Below are 20,063 nucleotides of genomic sequence, written 5' to 3' on the forward strand. Positions count from 1 at the left end.
GACAGTGCTTGAATTTCACACCTCGACCCACTGATCAGCCATCTGATGTGGGTGTTAGCAGGCAAGACCAGGATGGGAACAGGATATGGAGCAGGAAGCCATATGCTTGTTGGGAGAAGAGGAAAATGGTTTCTTCCACCAGAAGATATCTCAAAGGTGAATTTGGATTCAAACTTAAAATCACCTTCCTTTTGGTTATTAGGGAATTTTGCTTTCTTTGCCTCATCCCTTTCTGGTTTTGGTCAAAATGAAGGATGGTGGGAAGTTATGTTTGCTCCAGTGGCACCAGTCTGTGCAAGAGCTTTGTGTGGATATAATTTAGTTGACTTCCGCTGACATTTTGTGCAGGCACTGACTCATCGTGCATAATCCATCTCATCACAGATACCTTCCCTTGTTAACTGCACGGGATGGATCAACCTAGGAAAGAGTGGATGTTGTGCTGTGGGGAAAGTATGAAGAGTGTTTCGTTATTTGTTCTTGAAGATAGGTACTGAATGAGTTGAGGAACTGCCTAAAGAGAAGGGAATGAGTAAGATGGCAAGGGTAAGTTGAGGATTGTATCCTGCCAGCACTCTTAAGCAAAGCTGTTTACCAGAGGTCAGTCAGTCACTGTATCTGATTTAATAAGCCAGCCTGAAGGTTTACTTACTGGTTCTGATTTTTGTCTTTGTACTTAGCTTTGCAGATTTGAGTGTCTTTTTAAAGTAGCTTTGTGTGCAGCTTCATGCAATGTAGAAGTTTTGCATGTAATATGTCTATTTTGAAACTAGAAGAGAGTGGAAAAAGTACAGAATCTTGAAAATATGTTTATCTCTACTGCCATGTGTAGATTAACGTGCCCCTTTTCCAAGATCCCAGAACAGCAAATATTATTTGGATCTAAGTATTAATGCTTCCAGCATTTATCTTTAGCTCAAATCTATCAGTGGTGTCGCAGTCAGTAACAGGACAAACTTTTAGAATCCATATTGTTTACTTCAAACTTCAACATTTACAAGTTTAAATGCTATTACTCTCAAACCGTAGGTATTATGATTGACTTGTAATTATATTTAACAGTCCATAACCTAATGTTCTGGCTTGGAGGCAGATGGTTTTTGGCGCTTTATTCTTGGTGGTTTTTTTCTCTTTAAGTGAGAAAATCAGAAAGTTTCCTAATATAACAATTTGCAATAGGGTAGCTTTCCTATTTAAAAAAAAGAAAACAAAAAAAAAAAAAAGGGCGTGTGGGAAGTGAGAGTAAATGGACTTCAAGTAAATTTATAATGGGTCTGTGAGGAAGCTTAAGAAAGCCAGCAGTTGAAAATGGTTCTTTAATTTGTGGGACTATTTGTTTACTAGTTTGCCATATGACTTGTTAGTACACTTTAAATGCCAGACTTCAAAATGACTTGATTTTGTTTTGATTATGAATAAGAAATTATTTTGATGGGCTAAAAGAAGATCTTGCAAATTCATTATTAAATGCAGTTCTTTTGCTGCTAGCGTTGGTTGATGCCTTCAGTAACACTTTATTTTTGTGCCTGTTTAAGATGTTACAGTTTGCCATGGGGGGACTTCAGCAAGATTAAATAGCATGTTACGCAATAAACAGGCTTTGATACTTGCAATAAAAAGGTTGCTAAAATTGTTTCCCTTGTCTATGAGAACTGAGTATTTTAGCAAGCTGCCACTAAATTTCATTTGTGGAATATGAATGAAACTTTTTTTTTTCCCCCATAACTGCAAGTAATTAAAAGGTTGTTTAATACAGTAAAGTGAGCTATTGTAGTACTTTTTGTGCCTCTATCATACTCCCTGGACTGCTTGAAAAATGCTAAGATTTGGTTTTGTTCCCAACCTTTGTGCTTCAACAGGGGAACATTATTACTTAATAGCAATAATAATTACAAATCCCCCTCATTTCACTTGAAATGTGGGCCCTTTGTGTCCATTGTTTAGTCTAGAATTATGTACATCATTCAGCATTGTTCAGTGTAGGGTCCCTGGCGTCCTGTTGCACAGCTTCTTAACCTGCAGGGTAGGGGCTGTTTGCAATGGTACAGTATGGCGTGGGGGTGGGGGTGTCACTTTATTCCTTGTACACAGGAGCAATAGATGGAAACGCAGACGAGGTGACTGAACTTGTATTGCACTCTTCATGAGAACAGGAGAAAGTAAGTAAGTTTTGGAAAGAATCTGTGCAACAAAGATGACTGAAACAAATTATTTGGTAGGATTTGTGGCCTTATTTGTATCTTTATAAAAACTAAGACAGTAAGCTCTTTATCAAATGTAAATTTAGGTGACTTGGTTATTGTGAATACATTCATCCACATAAAGAACACACAGTATTTTCTCCAATTGAATTATGAATGGCAGAGCAAGTACCAGCATTGATGAGTGCCAGGTGGAAGCTGATAGTAGATAAATAAAATTGGGTTGCATTTCAAATGTTGTGTTTATAAGTGAAAGCGACTTCCCATGAGAAAATATAGATGGAAATTGTTTTGGCCTTGGTTTATGAATTTGTGGAGAGGCAGACTTGCAGGAAAGAGATGCATTAAGGAAATGATCCAGAAGGATGTGAATACTGATTTTTTAAAAGCTGGAGGAGTCCAATAGAAGAAGGGCTTCAGGAGAGCCCAGCTGACAGTAGTTTTGTTGTCTGAACAGTGCTTTCAATATTAAATTCAATGACAGCTGGTTGAAGCTTCAGCAGTTTAATGGTTATAGACTTAATCCTCCGGTTTATGGAAGGGTGAAGGAAGTGGTGAGGTGCAGCTGAGATCAGATTGACCCAGTCATAGGTTTGCAAATAAAACACAAATGCAGAGTAACACAAACTAGCTAATGTAACTCTTGGCACTTCGTATTTTTTCCCCTGTTTGGTAATATTTGTTGCTTTTTGAAGACGGGGCTTTCTAAGGTATAGTCAGCCTCCCTTTTTTTAAAAAAAGTTACTTAAATAAGTTTACTAGTTAAATCTGTCACGTTCTGCAGCTTCTTGAGTGTTTCTGATCTATGGTTGTTCTCTTGCTTTTAAAAAAACCCCTTATTTTAGCATTTCTCCTTGTCAAGACAAAATGTGGTAACACTCAGCTGTTTCATCCTTTGATTGTAGAGACTTGGTTATTTGCAGAGCCTGAGTTTGAGAAAGAGCAGTCTCTACCATATGTGAATAGGTTCACTTTGGTGTTATGTGTCTAGCCAGCAATGTAAACGATGTTACATCTTTTTGTCAAAATAATTTTGTCTTTAGAAGCTAATCAAGGAAACCAGATGAAATTCCACAAGGTCATCACAGTTTTGCTCTTGCACCACATAATGTATACATATATTGCCTTTGGTTTTCTGTTTCTCTAAGCAGAGTGAGCAGCAGTCACATTTTCTCCAGATTTTGTATACTTGGACTGTCCCATTTATGATTCACTTATCAGAAGATCAAATAGTGAATGATAAATTATTGATCATGTGTAAGATGAAAGACTTAATTACTCGTGTCCTTCAATTAACATAAAAGCCCTGGAAGTAAAACAAAAAACACGTTGTTCCCAATATGCATATCACTTTCCCAAGCCATCTACATACTTTCAGAATCCTTTATAAAAGGGAGACCTCCAAAACTAGCAGCCAGGGCAAGATGATATTGCATAGGAACAATAAAAGCTTAGCAGAGACATGTACTAACAACGGTGTTTCAGGTATCATCGTACACAGCACATGGCCATGCAGGCTAATTGGAGTACTAATGAAAAGACTGTAAAATTAGAGATATTATCTATCCAGTTGGTCAGAATCATCTTATATACCTGTGATCTTGCAAAAGGAAAATTGTAGTCATTTTAAAACAAGTATGTTGAGTCACTTCTCCTTACAGAAGTTCCATTAGATATAATGGAATTAATTCAGTCACTTCTCAGACCTGCTATGTCTGAGACATATATATTCAAACCATCATATACAATGATTGTTTGAAAGAGAAGGTTAAACCTGAAATAAAAAAAAAAGTAAAATAATTCTGGCCTCTTCAGCTGGTGAAGTAGAAGCTTTGGGAAGTGCAGATAAAGATTTTTCCCATATATTTTGTCACTGTTATGTGCATCATGAGGTATTTGTGTACAGCCAGATCTGAGACCTAAATAAAAGAATAACATTGCTTACTTGGGATTTGACTGCTGAGTAGAAATATACAGACTTATTTGTGCAAACTGTATGTGGACGGTGATTAAAAATATGAAGAGAGGGTAATGATCAGGGTGTGGCATCTTAAATGCATAATGCAAAAATCTTAAAAAATCAAACCAAAAAGAAAGGTAAAGTTGGTGTAGCCGACATCTGCTACTTTTAGAAAAAGTTCACTTGTCTTAACAGACTACTTCTTCGCACAAATTTTCCATGTAGAGATGAATGCTTCTTTGACATGAAATTGTAAAACTAACTGTTCTGGAAAATGCGATAATTCCTGTGCTTTCTGAGAATACTACTGGCCTGGTATAATGAGTTTTGAATAACTATGTATTAAGCATACAGCTTTCAAATCTACCATTAATGAAATGTCTGTCCATTTCATTAATTGCGTCTGCTTCAGTGGTTTGTATAAAGATTGTAGTAAGAGATGAGGATTTCAAACAAAGGTTCAGAGACATGTGCAAGTGAAGTATTGGAAATCTGATAAAGCTAAAACAATGGTTGGCTTCAAGAAATGTCCTGAAAGATCGCCACTTCAGCAAACAGGATTACAGTGCAATTAATCTTTGTGGTTCGACAGTAAAATCTTTATTCACATTACTTCAGAGTCATCTTTTTGTCTATAACTGAATTCCAGAAGCAGATGTCAGTGCACACATACTGAGCTTTTCTTAAAGGGCCTTCACATTCCTTGAAAAATAACACTGGTTTGTGAGTGGCCATATTAAATCCAGAAAGGTAAAATGTAAGGTTCTGGAGACAAAATACTCAGCTCATATATCACTCAGTTTACTTCGAGCAATTCAGAATAAAAAAGTAATTTAATTTCATCCTTACAGGAAGCACAAGTGTCTGGGATGTCTGATTAACTCATTTCCTTGTTTAATACCTACCTCTTTACATCTTCAACTTTCCCGCATCAAAGAAAAATTCTTAACATGTGTTGAGGCTCAGGACTGAAATGGAAAGACCTTGAACTTCTGAAGCTGGTTCTCAAGTAAAATACTATTTATAGGAGTTTCAGCTAGCTCAGGTTCCTGGGAAGAGAAGCTGCCCCCATCATTCCTTTAATCATCCTTTCTTCAGTCAGATCAGATCAGCCTTTCTTAAGTCACCTCAGTTCTCTACAAGCTGTTTTATGCATTGGATTTAGTTAAGGTAGACTTCTTTATTTAACGTAGAGTTCTTACATAGGTAGCCTGCTGAGCAGGTGAACAGCTGTATTGTCTAGCTGGTTCAGCTTTTATATCCATCTCCCCAGGTTTACCAGATATCACAACATAATAAGAAGAAATGCACAGAAAGGGCACTAGTTAAAGTTGAAGTGAATACCTATTTCCAGTTACTTCATTCTCCTTCTTGCTGCATTCAGTGAGACAATGACTGGACACTTGGAAGGAGAAATATCAGATTAATTTTGGAAATAGGATTTAAGCCTCCTTTTTTTTTCTTTTTTTTTTTTTCTTTTTCTTTGTAGCTTCTTTCAGAAAGAATGAGTAGACCGGTATTGGGAGAGCAGTGAGTGAGGAGAAACTGCTGAGTCTTAGTACACTTAAAATAAACTTGAAAAATGTTAAGTTCTGACCAGTGCAAGACAGGAAGATAACTTTTTCAGTTTGCAGTCTTAACATATGATGCCAGGTGTGAGTTTTCAATAGGCAGATGTGTGTGATGGCTTTGCTTTGACCCTTTGAACTGTGCTTGTGTGTATAAAAGAAACTACACAGGCACACACATGTAGTATATAAGAATTGCTCTGATTAATATATAATTCAGTGGATGAAATTATATCCTCCATTTTTAGAGGGGGAAGTACACAACAGATTTTAGAGGAGAAAAGTTAAGTGCCTGACGGTAAGTGGACAAGCATTGTAGCAAATCGGTGTTTTTTTGAAGTCTGTACCTTTACAACTGATGAAGCATTAAACAACTCTCTGAAATGCGTCTAAATACTTTTCCTTAATCAGAGTGCCTTGCAAACTGGAAAGCATGAAGTAATATTTCTAAAAAGTAACCTGGTGCTGTTTCCTTCTACAAAGGCCGTTTACTAGAATTTAAAATCCATAGAAAACAGGGAGCAACTTCTTCCCTCCTCTGTAAACTGACATCTGAACATTTAAACTGGAAAAGTACAAAAACTAGGTAAGTGAGAAAAGTCGTTTGGAAGAAAATCCCACAGCTCCACCATGCATTGATTTATATTGAATATAGCTATAGTATCTGTCAACAAATACAAGATGGAAAAAAACAACTCAATAAAAGCAAGAGATTGACTGCTGGGTACAATTTTTCTACAGAAATAGAAAAATGTAAAAAGTAGTATTACATCAAAATTGCATTTAAAAAAGCAAAAATTAAAAACCTTCAATAGATCAGCTTTTCGACTGAATGCCTCTTGAGTGGATCGGATGTTGTGTAGTGGGGTAAGATTGGAATTGACTTGGGAAAGAACAAGAGAAGGTAGTGATCATGAGACTCAGATTCTTCATTTAGGTTTGGATTTAAAAAGGCAAAGAAGAATGTACTTTGAATTTTGAAACAGGTAATGGATGTATCTGTACTGCTCAGTACAACAAACCTAGTCTCTATCATTTGGCCAGTCCAGCTTGGGAAGGGCTGGCAGTGACGGTGAAAGATCATCTGCTTCCTAGTAAATACGCGTCATGATTACATTTTTATCATTAACATATAATTGACGTCCCCTTTTACAATAATGTCCATTTAGACTGAAGTAGGAAAACTCTTGGGCATTCTGATCAAGAACTTGTCATACGGTGTCTAGGAAGAGATGGTGTGAGGTGAGGTAGTGTGAGACGTGGTCCGAGAGCACTTTTTGTGTGTGAGCACTGAATCATTTGCAAGGAAGTACTTAGTTATGTGGATTTAGAGAATGCCTTATGTCCAAGTGGAAGAGATAAAAAGTTAAAAAGGATGAGGATAATAGGATATTTTGCTTAGTTGAGGAAGAGAAGGAAATACTTTAAAATGCTCTTAAGTTCAGTTATGTCGGCTTTCCCTGTGTCTTCTGTGTTTTGCCATTTACAGCTGTTGTCACTTAATACCTGCATGTATATATATAAAAAAGACAAAAATAAACAAACAAAACTGTACAGAAAAATATCGGGATAAAACTATGTTTGTTTATTTCAACAGAACGCTGAAATTTCAGTATTTGAAGTGAACATCCGTTTTGTCGGTGGACTCCTTTCAGCTTACTATCTTTCAGGAGAAGAGGTAAGACATTTCCACATGGTTTATCTAAAATATCATCATCTAGATAAGTAGGTAACTTTATTTTAATAATCTTATTTATCTAAATTAAACTTGTTTAGAACTTTAAAAATGGCTTGTGCAGCAGAGACCTGTCCAATGTGTTTTCTTGCTTTTATCACTGTTGCTTTGTATAAGTCTTGAAGTTATTACTTGATGTAAGTGTTAAATGGTTTTATTTTTTTTTTTCCCTGAGTTGAAACCATACCCAGTGCATTTTTACCAGGCTTCATGCCAGAGTGTGTAATTATGGAGTTCCTATGCCATGGTAGTGGTAGATTTGGTGCATCAGGTTCCTGCTTCACTGATTAGTTTGCAGTATATTCTTTAATTCCTATAAACTTTACTTCTGTTGGCCTCACATGGAAAAGACATGTTAAGACCAAAAAGGTAACTGCTAAACCTATATATGTGAATGTCTAAAGCGTTAGTATCCCATTAATCTCTATTGCCTGTCATGGTTTCTAGAAAGGATGAAGAAGCAATTTCAACTAAGGGCTTTGACTAATGCAGTTATTTCTGTGATATATTTGGAGAAGGCTATAGTGGTACTGTGATATTTTAAATTTTTAGCTTGGCACTTGGAAAGTCTTTAATCTTCCTAGTCTAAGTTCTTGTTCCTATCTCTGGATTATCATAGTATTTTATTATAGGATTACCAGAAGTTAATACTCTTTATCCATAAGTTGAATTTATCATTGAATTTCTTTAAATCCAAAGTAATTACTGGTGTAAACTCCACAAAACCCTAAAGGTGTGTAATTTTCTTTCATATGTAAATTTCCCAAATAGTAGGTAAAGCCCTGTTTTGAACCTGTCACTTTAAATTAACTTAAATTCCATGGTGTGCATGTTGTTTTTTGTTAAAATTTAGCATTATGCTAAAGCTGTCTTAGCAGGTACTATTGGGTCATGGGCCTGACAAAGCAGTTATAAGGAGGCAACGTTCCTCTGACATTTTTATTGTACCTATCTATTTCCCATGGTCCTACCGTGAGTGTAGGTGGTATTGAAAATACATTAATGTTTTAAAATATACAGTTTTTCATGTTTTAACTGTCTTAGATTTTTCTGGAAGAAAATTTTACACTTAGACCCATTTAAAATTCGCCCTTACCAGTAAGGAAAAAAATCAAGAGGTTCTTGGTAGCTGGCTTCTTTATCTTTACTAAATATTGGTTTACTTAATGTTTCATCTTCAACTCTTGAAGGAAATCACTTGTCCTCCTACAGTAACTCAGCAACCAGAAATAAGCATATCTAAGGGTGTCTAGAATGGAAAGCTCTTCCTTCTGCGATTAAATAGTTCTATCTTTCACTGCATATCTGCTCCTTGCAAACAGGCATGAACTTTTCCAGTATAACCTATTGCTACATTTTAATTAAGCAGTTCTGACGGAAGCAGAGGATGCTTCTTGGCAGACAACAAGCTGGTAGAGGACTGCACGTGAGCCTTTACATCAAGTGGCAGTTGTCTGCCAAGAAATGCCCGAACCATTTGTCATCAGTGCTGTTGATTTCATGTATATGTTGATGGTTTATATCTTGTGTCTGTTAATGTGCAGGCTCATTTTCAATCAGTGCAGATAGTTTCTCCTAAATAACACCTAGCCATTGCTTCTCAGGCATTCCTTCACCTTTAGAGAGGCAGTTTTACCACCACCTCTTGGACTAGATGCATAGCAATACTTGTGTTCCAATAAAACCCTGTTGTACAAATGAAATGAGGAAATATTTAAAACAAAAGGAGGTATTTGACTCAATGCATAATTAAGTGGAACTCTTTGCAGTGGAGCATTAGTGACACTGGATGCTAATGTCTGTTCTAAAAATGAGTGTAATGATATTGTTAATGAAATTAAAATTGTTAACGAAAGTAAAATGGGCCCCTAAACACAAAGATGACGTGTACGATTAAGGAGGGTCCTGAGCTCTTGCAGGCTGGGAAGGACACTGTCCATGCTTGCCACTGGGTTTTGTGCTCTGTGGTAGACATCTGCTATCCAAGACAGAATGATGTTCCTAAGCTAACAGTTGTCCTAGTGGCTTGGAGACTGCAACTCCCTGTGCTCTGCCTTTATCAGATTTGGGGAAACTTCCCAATTTGTCTCCTAAGTCATAGAATGGTTTAGGTTGGAAGGGACCTTAAAGATCATCTAGTTCCAACCCCCTCCCACTAGACCAGGTTGCTCAAAGCCCCATCCAGCCTGGCCTTGAACACTGCCAGGGATGGGGCATCCACAACTTCCCTGGGCAGCCTGTTCCAGTGCCTCACCATCCTCACAGTAAAGAATTTCTTCCTAATATCCAATCTAAATCTCCCCTCTTTCAGTTTGAAACCGTTCCCCCTTGTCCTATCATTACTCTCCCTGGTAAAGAGTCCTTCTCCATCCTTCCTGTAAGCCCCCCTTTAGGTACTGGACACTGAAACAGTAGCCGGCTGGTGCCTGTAGTAGGGGTGGGATGTGGCCGGTCAGAGGACAGAGCAGCCATGCAGCGGTGTGAGGGTGCCCATGCTGCCTGGGTCTGTCCTTCTCTGGTGCTGTGACAGCTGTGGAAAGGACCCAAGGCCCCACAGGCTGGCTGCCACCACAGAAAAAACATCTTTAATCAGCCTTTAGTCCATTATATTAGTGGGCGTTCCTAAGGAGGTGGAACAACCTGTGTGCAGGCTGTTTGGAGGATTAAGCTTTCTCACTTAAAAGCTCATTTTATTCTTTATCAGATTAACTGTTTAAAAATCTTGTATTTGCTGTACACACTTATCAGTGTCCTAATTAAAGAAAGCCATGTTTCAGTAAAAGGAGTGATGGAAATAATTATTGTTTGTACTTCTGAATTACATTTCCATGGGTAATGATCCAAAGCTGCAACATATTGTATGTTCCATAATCATTTGTAGGTCTAACTAATCATGATTAAAGAATATCCTATCACACGGACTAGTTCCTAAAACATCCTGCTCACATAATAGTTCATTTAGATAAAGGCACCAAAGTGAATAATTTTAAAAATGAACAAATTGAATACTCTGCCTCTTGATAACAGTGTGTGCTGCTTACTTGTGAACAGAGCTATGAGATGCATTATATTAAACTTCCTAGAATTTCTGTCTTACTAGAATTAATACAAAATGCCTAAAAGTGCTAGAACAGTAATACACTTTAAGTAACTTTTTAAAATTTATTCTATGATTGCTATTTAAACCCAAGCTAGAAAGAATTCCAGTCAAATATCAAACTTCATTTGTAAAACAGCTACAAACACCAGAAAATTTGATTTCAAATTAAGTAACTTTTTAAGGACTGCTCTTTTTTTTTTCTTTAAGTCCCTCATAGTAATACTATATATGAACACTTGTTCATATGAGTGCTTCCCTGTTTTCTTTCCATGAGTCAGTGGCTATAAGGGATTACTAAAAACAAACCTGGCTCCTTTAAAGCAGTGCTAGTATTGATTTTTTTGTTTGTTTGTATGAAAGCATCTGGAGAAGCCTGTAATATGGTAAGTTTAAACCATAGGAACAGGACAGATATATTTGCAAACTTTCCTGATTGTTTTGTTTAAATTAAACCTGGATTCATTAGTAGACATGATTCCTCTTCTAAGCAACATGGTATGTGATGGTTTTTGGTTTTGTACTGGAAAATAAGATGTCTAGTAAAGGAGAGATTTGTTTTACAAGTGCTTTGTGGTACTTACTAGTCTGATGTAAAATTCCGGTATACCAAGGGTCAGGAGTATTAAATGCAACAAGATTCCCTGTTCTGCAGACCCAGATATTTTTTTTCCCCTTGCTTAAAGCACATTTCCAAATGTAGTCATATAAGGAGATAATTTGTTAACTTTTGGAGAAGGACAACACTGTGTCCTCTAACAGCAGCTAAGACCTTTCTTGGAATTCGTGGGGATGACAAACATTCTGAGGGGAACGGAGGGTCCTATATGCAGGCTGGACCCTTCCCACAGGGAGGTCTGTTGCCTCCCTGGGGCCCGTGTTAAGGATAAGAGAGGTGGGTGTTGGCCTCTTCTCCCGGGTGAATAATGCCAGGACCAGAGGAAATGGTCTGAAGTTGCGGCAGGGGAGGTTTAGGTTAGATATTAGGAAGAATTACTTTACTGAAGGAGTAGTCAGGCACTGGAACAGCCTGCCCAGGGAGGTGGTCGAGTCACCATCCCTAGAGGTATTTAAGAAGCGTCTAGATTTGGCACTTCAGGGCATGATCTGAAGGGCAGAGATTGTAGGTTTTTTGGTTGGACTCGATGATCTTAAGGGTCCTTTCCAACCATGAAGATTCTGTGATTATTTCTGAGCACTGTAATCTTCACTGTTGGGAATAACGGTGATACTGGTGCTGAAAGTCACAGTAAGTGTATGGCACTGCTTGTAGAGAATATACAACCCTAAATACTGATTTGACTAGCTCTTCTGGTTTACTGATAGCTGGTTCTTATAGGTACTGTTAAAGTACCTATAGGTACTAAAGCTGTGTAAAAAAGGGACTGTTTTACTTGAAGATTGGTTCCACAGTCAGGAAATACATTGCATAGGCAGAAATAAAAGGAGTTTTTAATAACTGCTGTTTGTATGAGTATCAAAAAAGTAAATCCAAAATGCTCTGAAGTGAATGAGGAGCATGTGAGTTTCAGATCCAGCTGGTAAGTTCCCAGATTCCTTTGAAGCTCTTCCATTTTTTGAATGGGATGAGTAATTTTTTTTTTTCCCCAGAGTTAAAATATTTGAATTCAGCAGCTGTTCTTTCTGCATAATATAACCTTCTCTTTTCTAGGACTAAAGATAGTTATCTTCACTGGAAGAAGTCAAAAAAAGTTGATAATGGTGTTCATACTGCCATTTCTCTCTACAGCATGAAGCAGAAATGGAGAGCTTTCTATATTTTTTTTTTTTTTTCCATTTTTTTACTCTGGCAGTATATCCTGTTTGAAGGAACATGAATGTATCCTGATCAGGATGAAGGAATAAAAAACCCACAAGAAACATTTCTTCACAATAATAAATGTTGGACTTTCTGAGTTTCATCTGTTACTCTTTACCAACTGTTAATTAGAAGTAAAAAAGAAAAAAAGAAGGGAGAAAAAGAGTGATGACATATCACCTAATTAGTTTATATCTGCATTTAGAATAGGAGTTGCAGTGCCACTATTCAACCTCACTTGATCTTGGCCTGCTGTCTGACTTCAGACCTAATCATTGCCCATTTAAAGCAACCATCCATCAGTGATGGCAGCGCTGTCTTATTAATGAGGAGCAGACATGAAATAATGATGCAGATGCTATTGATCTAGAGCTGCCTTTGCCAGGCTGACCACAAAACATTGCTGACTTCATATACCACTAAAACATTCCCCAGAATTTAGCTGTAGCTATTTCCATCTGACTCTCCCCCTCTTATAGAGGTCTCCCTTCATAGAGAATATTTGAATTCTGTAAACACAAAAAAATATAATTCATCATTTAGAAATCTTCAATAGTAGGAGGGTGAAGTTTGTCACCCATACAAAGGTACTGGCCTGTTTCTGCAAATGAGGAATTTAGGTTCCAGTATAGATGCCTTAGGGATCTTATCTCTCCAGTGTGAGAATTGACTACATGTTTTATCTCCTGCTTCCTTTCACTTAACTTGACACTAATTAACAAGAGGACTTTTCCTTTTATGTCTTGGAAGCTTGATTTCTAATGCTGTTTGAAACTCCAGGCATACTGTATCAGCCTGAGCACTTCTGCGTGAATACCACTTAACTCCTCCTTAAGCATCTTCACAGACTGGCAGCAGAATTCCCTGTTTGGTAGAAACTAGAAGACTGCAATCGCCTGTAGTTTTCTGCAGCCCCGTTTTCAGATTTGGGTCCTGTTTGCCACCTACCATCCATCTGCTGCCACTTTAAGTGATACATCAGTACTTCAGTGGTGTCATGTTTTAGTTCCTTTAGAGCTCTGAAATGATCTTGATGATTTGTTTCATTTTTATCAATTTATAATTTTTTTAACCTTCCATATTTCATAGAATCCTGGAGTTATCCAGCTTGGAAGGGACCTCAAGAGGTCATCTAGTCCAGCTTCAATATTGGGACAGTGCATTAGGCTTGTCCTTTTAAGAATCTCCTTACATGGGAACCTGTCTGGGCTCTTCAAGACGGAACACTGGGGCAAATTTAGGTTTTCTGCAATGGCTTTGTTTCGTGCACTGTGCTCTTTTACACAGACGTGTCTTAATTGTTCCTCCTGGCTCTCTAGCAAGCTTCATGTTTCTCTTTTTGTTGTTTTTCGTTTTAACTTCAAAAACTTGTTCTTCAAAAATTACTTTTAGCCTGACTTAATAGTTTTTCATTGAACTTGTCAGACGTTATCAGTTTCTGTATTCCTTAATCGGACTTTAATGTACTTTTGCTTTTAATTACCTTCTTTATTGTCATATCAAAAGAAGATAGAAGTTATCTGAATCTTTTGATTTGAGAATCTCGTGACTCTGAACCTCATCTGTTATTCCCCAGGTCATCTCCAAGCATTTTACCCATTTGTCTGTTCCTTTCTAAGTTCATTTCAGCTGGTCTTCTTGATTCTCTTTCCAAACTTAAACATTACCAAGGTCAACCTTTCATTTATAACAGCATGTTGAATTGGAGCATGCGGCCCCTCTTAGACAGTAATATGTCAAACTATAAGTCAAGAGCTACTTTTTCTCTTATAGACTCTGAGTTTCTGCAAGCAGCTGTCATTACAGTGTATAAAAGCATGGTTTATATCTGCTCTGATGTAGCACTTAACAGCCTACTCGGGGGCAGAGAAGGATTTAAAATCTCCTCTGTTTCCCGCAATCACAGTCTGTAATCCCCATTAGTATTTCAGTCTCTTCACCACCTTTAATAGATCTAACACTGTTCTCTTCTGCGCTAGTCGCATCAAAATGTACTACAGCATCCCTGTGGATTCACATTCTGGAGATAACCTTGACTCCTAAGATTTTCTTTGATGTAGACTGTTCTTCTGCTGTTCCAAGCAGACTGCTCTTCAGTCTTCTATTTCTGTCTCTTAAGTTCCTGCGGTGCAATTATACTGTCGCTGTTGATGAAACCCATCTCCATTAAACAGGTTCCCTGTACTCCAGAAGCTTCCTCGTTCCTAATACTTCTGTCCCCTTTTTCCCAATGCTACTTGCTGAGATGCTCTGCACAGCTCTGCCTCTCAAGATGGCCCCACACATAATGCTGAGGAAACATCAAAGAAGGGTAACAGAAATGCTGATTTTTCAGCCTTGCACTTAATTCAAATTTTGCTTCTTGGTTTTCCTTCTCTTCCCTCTCTGCTTTGGAGTTGCTGATACCGTGACTGGGCACTCTTACTCAGCTCAAGTACCTGAAGCCTTGTGGAGCCTCTGCCATCTGTACACCAGGCACGCAGTCAGCTGCCATCACCAGCAATTTTTGTGCCTCATAATAAAGACCCTCGGGCTACTCTACTAATGTAAAGTGAAAATAGTGGCAATTTACATTGATTCAGTGAATTGCTGTCTGCCGGAGTTCACCAGTGGGTAGGTTTCTCTTTGAGATGTCTGTCATTGGCACGAATATCCGCAGCAGGGGGACAGAGCAGCTATGGTGATAGCCTGCTGCAGCTGCCACAACTAAGCCTAGTGTGAAACCAGGAGCCAGGGCCCTGATTTTGGTCTGAGAAACATGAGTTTAGAACTCTGACCTGTACATAACCACATTCTTCGCTTTTAGTGGTTTGTTTCCTTTTTATATAACTGAAAGGCATTTCTTTCTGGAGTTTTTTCAAAACAAAAAAATAATTTGGCTTCTCCCATGGCAAACTTATTTGACATGTGTTTGCATTCCTCTGTTGACTTTAGAAATAACTAAACCAAAAAGTTCTATTGCTCATTACATTAATTTTAACTGAAATCCCTGCTCGCCTCCAGACTACTGTAGTCTGGGGCTAAAGCTGGTAAACTTTTGGAAAGGAGAATGGATGATAATGAGAGCTAAGTAATATCTGATTGTGATTGTAACAGCTGGTGTGTTTGACATGAGCTTGTGAGCTATATTATTAAGTAGAATTCAAGCAGCTGAGAGGGAGCTGGTTTGTTTGTTCTGAGGATTTGGCTCTCAACCAGCTCCTGCAGTTTTGCTTGAGTGTGGTTCTACAGAACAGTTGGAGAGGGCATGTCTACCAGAAATACTAGTGTGGGGGCTTTCCTTTTGCGCAGCAGCTCTAGATAGACCCAAAAGAAGGATTCTTTGCATGTGGGTTAATATGCTATACAGAAGAAATGTTATGCTATTAACAGTCTGTCCAGAGTCACCATGCACCTGCAAAGGAACTCAGTCTCCAAGACATTTGTCTCTTTCATTTATCTCAGTGTTCAGTTCTGTCATTTTGCAGCACTAAATGCAATTGAAACAATAAGGAAGAATAAAAGGAGAGTAAAAACATATTGCCTGAAGAGTTAGTGGGATTGTTCTGTTCTGCAAATTTAATTGAAAATGTACAACGTATGGTTAAATATAGGGTTCTGTGGAGCCATTTGCAAGCAGTGGTGAGATTCTTGCAAATATACTATCCATATCTAAAGAATAATCCTTATGTATAATTTTACAGCCCAGAATTTGACTTTTTTCTGCAAATGAAAGCAACCTAAAAATATCTCAAGTCAGTGCTGACAGTAGGAATAGATCAGCATTAATTTGCCCCCCTTTAATTCCAGGCTATGTAAAATATTTGAGAAAGTATATTCTCTCTGTAGATGTATTATAAAAATTCAATTAGGTGATAAGTAGTAAATGTTACTGAATCATCAAACTGAATTTTTTCCCAGAAAAAGTACAGGTAAAAATAATGTATACTTGCATTTTACTCTGGGCATGGAGTAACTCTTCATTTCTTCATCTAAATCTTTCACAACATTTAGCTAGTTTATGTAAGATTCCATTTTGTGCTTTGTCTCCATAGACAGTCTGATCCAGACGTCATTTTTCATTAAGTCAAGAGTTAAGTAGATGATAATGTCCTCTCCTTATTAGCTTAGAGAAGATAAAAGCATAAACCATCCAGTAGATTCCCGTGTTTTTCATTCTGTTGTCAACTACTAAGGTTCCCAAATATGACTTTAGCAAAGAATGCTTCTACTTTTGTATATTTTTGCAAAAACTTAAATTGCTTCTATTAAAGAACATGTAAGCATTAATTAATTCTAAGTACTTTAAATACGAACCAAGTGAATAGAAATTTATGATGAAATTGGCAAATTTCCTCATCCAATTTGCCATTTGAAGGATCAGATTAGAGATTTGTTACAAACCACCACTTTGTGCTCAGGACAAGTCCTGCTGCTTCAAGCTAACTGAAAATCATTGAGCAAATTGAACGCCTAAAATCAGACGCAGACATCATTGCTGTTCTTGCATGCCCTTCATGACTTCAGCAATAGGAACAGATAATGGCATCTTTGCTGCAGAAGAAATAGATACCCTTTTAGTCTCCTTTGGAATTAGCAGTACATCTTGCTCAGCAGATCAAATCTGAAACAGATACAAACAAGGTTCAATGGCTTTAAGTTTGCATGAACTCTTGGGATCAATTTATGGAGAGTGCTAATTGGCCAGAATATTTTTTTTTTTTGGCAGGATCTATTGCTTGCGCTTTTCGAACAACATAAATCTGAAAGATTTGAAAGGAAAGATAAGGAGGGGGCTTTTTACCAGATCCATTGGAAATTGCAGGAATCCACATGCGATTTGTGTGCCGTTTATTTGTAGAAATGCAAGAGTTGAATAATGTTGATAAATGTTGTGGTTGATAAATGAGTGCAGTTCCTGTCTCTCCTGTGCCAAACGCTTGCCTCTGCCATATGCAGACTGTATTTGCACCCTATGTGCAAATGATTGAGAAGGAATTTGGAAAAGATGTTCACATGAAAAATCCTGTGCCACTTCCAGCACAACGGATGCCAAGGGGAATTTGGGTTTTTGGCAGGTGTTTGCCCCTAATCAGAGCTGTCACGAAGCATTTGAAAGACAAATCTTTGTTTTCCTCAAATCAGTGAATATAAGGGTTCAGTTTGCATAGGGCTAAGTGCAGAGAAATGGGTAAACTGCAAACTTTTCTTAAGCCAAGGACTGGGAAGAGGATGAACAAAATCACTTCCATGAATATTTGAAAAGTGAAAAAGAGGAGTAGTATATAGTGACAGTGTTTCATACAAATCTTGCTTTCTTTCCTCAAGGAAAAATAGTTTAGGATATATTTAAACAGCGGATCCAGTTTCTTAGCTCACTGCTTACATTGCAAGTCTTTTGTCAACAAGTAATATACTTTTGTATTCCCACAGATGTTAGATGGTCAGCTATCTTACTGTTTAATTTTCTGTAAAGTGTAAGATATAAGAGAGGTCAGGAGGTGGTAAAATATTCTGAAGAACTTGGATTCTGTTTGATGTGTTCAGCTCTGATATTTTTTACTTAACACCTTTGCTTCCTTATGTTAACCCACCTGACCTTGATAACTCCTTCAAATAGTAGATAGTTAAGACAGTATAGTATGAGGGGACTCTTGTCATTCAGATACATGAAGGCTCAAAAGCTTATTTTAACATCCAAAAAAACCAACCTTATGTAAACTGACGAAACTCTAAAGCAAACAAGGAAAATCATTCCAGCAGCAGTGTCACTGGAGTAGAGTCAACCTTCAATTAACAGAAAGCAATCTTCCTTCTGGCATCAAGGGCCAGTTCCGTTGTTCCTTGTGATTCAGATGCATTGAACTACCGAAAAGGCTCTGTAACTAGTTAATCTGAAGAACTAGATGTGTCTGGTTTGTTTCTTTTTTCAGCCTTTAGGCAGTCATCTGCTTTTGCAGGCTAAGCAAAATAACAACACCAGTCATTTTTGGAAGCTGGTTCAGTCCAGTTAGTGCTTTAAAGTCATGTTGTCCCTTAAGGGGCAAGTTGTCCTTAATTTTTGCAAGCTCGACTAGATAATTTTGCAGTCCAGTAGATCCTCAGGATCATCATGTGAAAAGGATATGCTGTGAACTTCATTCTCTTCCATTTTTCTTTGAAAACTCTTTTTTGTTTTCTTCAAACCAACAGCTGCAGAACAAAGTCAGCAGCTCACAATGCTGTTTCTTAAAAGATGCTATTTTCCCCAACTTGTTCTTAAAAACACTATTCATAGTGTACAGACAGTTTCCATCTTTTTCTCTTTATCATGCAAAACCAGTGAATAACTCAAACCTTCTCATCAGCATTTGCTGCTTGTAGGGTGCCTCTTACAAACATCCTTCAGTCTGTGCTCAGTCTTTTTTCTCCAGGGTTGCTTTTATTTGCATTTATATTCTAGAGGGAAGAACAAATAATCTTCCTGATTCCAGGCAAGATCAATAACTGCTGAGATGCTCTGGGCAAACGTTGCCACACAGCTGCAGGAGACTGTGGGGATGGTGCTCGGCACGTCTGGGCAGACTTACTCCGATCTTAAATGCCATCAGTCTTTCTGATTTGCTCAAAGGTTGTGTGTTAAGTTAATATGGTTATTAACTGACCCAAGGCCAAAAGTAAAGACTTACGGGGATAGCGAGAACTCCTCCTTGCTCAACCTGTTTTCTCTTGACGGACTATGACAGTTGGTGGTAGAAGTGATGAGTGCAGCTGGTGCTAAAATGCCCCTTTTCTAAATCATATTTTTAAGACCTTTTTTATATCTAATTCCAATTTGAAATTACAGTTAAGGTACTATCATGTTTTAATTAACATACCATTAAATATAAAAATAATGTAGCGAAACCTCTGAAGTATTCTCTCTAGGAACGGCTATGTGAAGTGTTCGGTCAAACGGTAAAAGCACTAAAGCCCTGTCATGAATTTTGGTAAAAACAGAGAGAGTTTACGTGACTGTCATGTCTTTTTTTTCTTTTCCCCTGCTCCCAACGGGGGAATGAAAAGCAACGTAATGATACCTGTATATGCTAATATGCATACTTGAAATATTTATGACTACTTCTAACCATTATTTCCTCCAAATATACGCTGCATTCAAAAATAATGTTAATCTTTGGGGAGAACATCTTATGGCTGTTTAATTATAGGAATGATTTTGAGGTTTAACTCTAAAAAAAGTTTTAACTGCAGGGAATTCAGAGAAGCAGTTGAATCTCCCATAAATTTATTACTTGCTGGCAGCACTGCTCTTCAGTCAGAGCACTTGTTTCTGACTCTTAAGAATTGGAAATGTCTGCTTGCCTCCTTGTATTTCAGTCACTTTAGTTTTATGGCTTGTCCAGTAAGAGAAATAGTCTTACAGTAAACAGAAAGGAATTGAATTAGTCTGCCTGATGATTTAACTTGCAACATAAAAGCAGCTTCTTAAATCAGAGTTCTTCTCTCTTGAAGCCTGCCGTTTGGCTTACATAAAAAGAACTAGAAGAGAGTTCACATTTCTTATATTTAATTTAAGGAAAATACACAAGCACTTTATTTAGACTCATTTTGGATATGTCCGTTATTCATCAGACAAGTCAGTGACTGTTGTCTTTCAGAGAAATCTCAACCATAAGAAAGAAAGCGCTGAGTTAAGAAGCCATCATCTTCTTTTTCTGCTATACA

At 37.6% G+C, this 20,063-nt stretch overlaps 1 protein-coding gene across 1 annotated transcript in view; it reads left to right on the top strand.

Annotated features, from left to right (window-relative positions):
• MAN1A1 (mannosidase alpha class 1A member 1) overlaps window positions 1-20,063 on the top strand; it is a 154,339-nt gene that overhangs the window by 54,845 nt on the left and 79,431 nt on the right. The window contains exon 4 of the mRNA XM_054194409.1: window positions 7,327-7,407. Within this exon, the coding sequence (XP_054050384.1) occupies window positions 7,327-7,407 (81 nt within the window). The remainder of the gene's footprint in view (window positions 1-7,326; window positions 7,408-20,063) is intronic.

This window comes from Rissa tridactyla, chromosome 3 (assembly GCF_028500815.1).
Source record: "Rissa tridactyla isolate bRisTri1 chromosome 3, bRisTri1.patW.cur.20221130, whole genome shotgun sequence".
Lineage (NCBI taxonomy): Eukaryota > Metazoa > Chordata > Aves > Charadriiformes > Laridae > Rissa > Rissa tridactyla.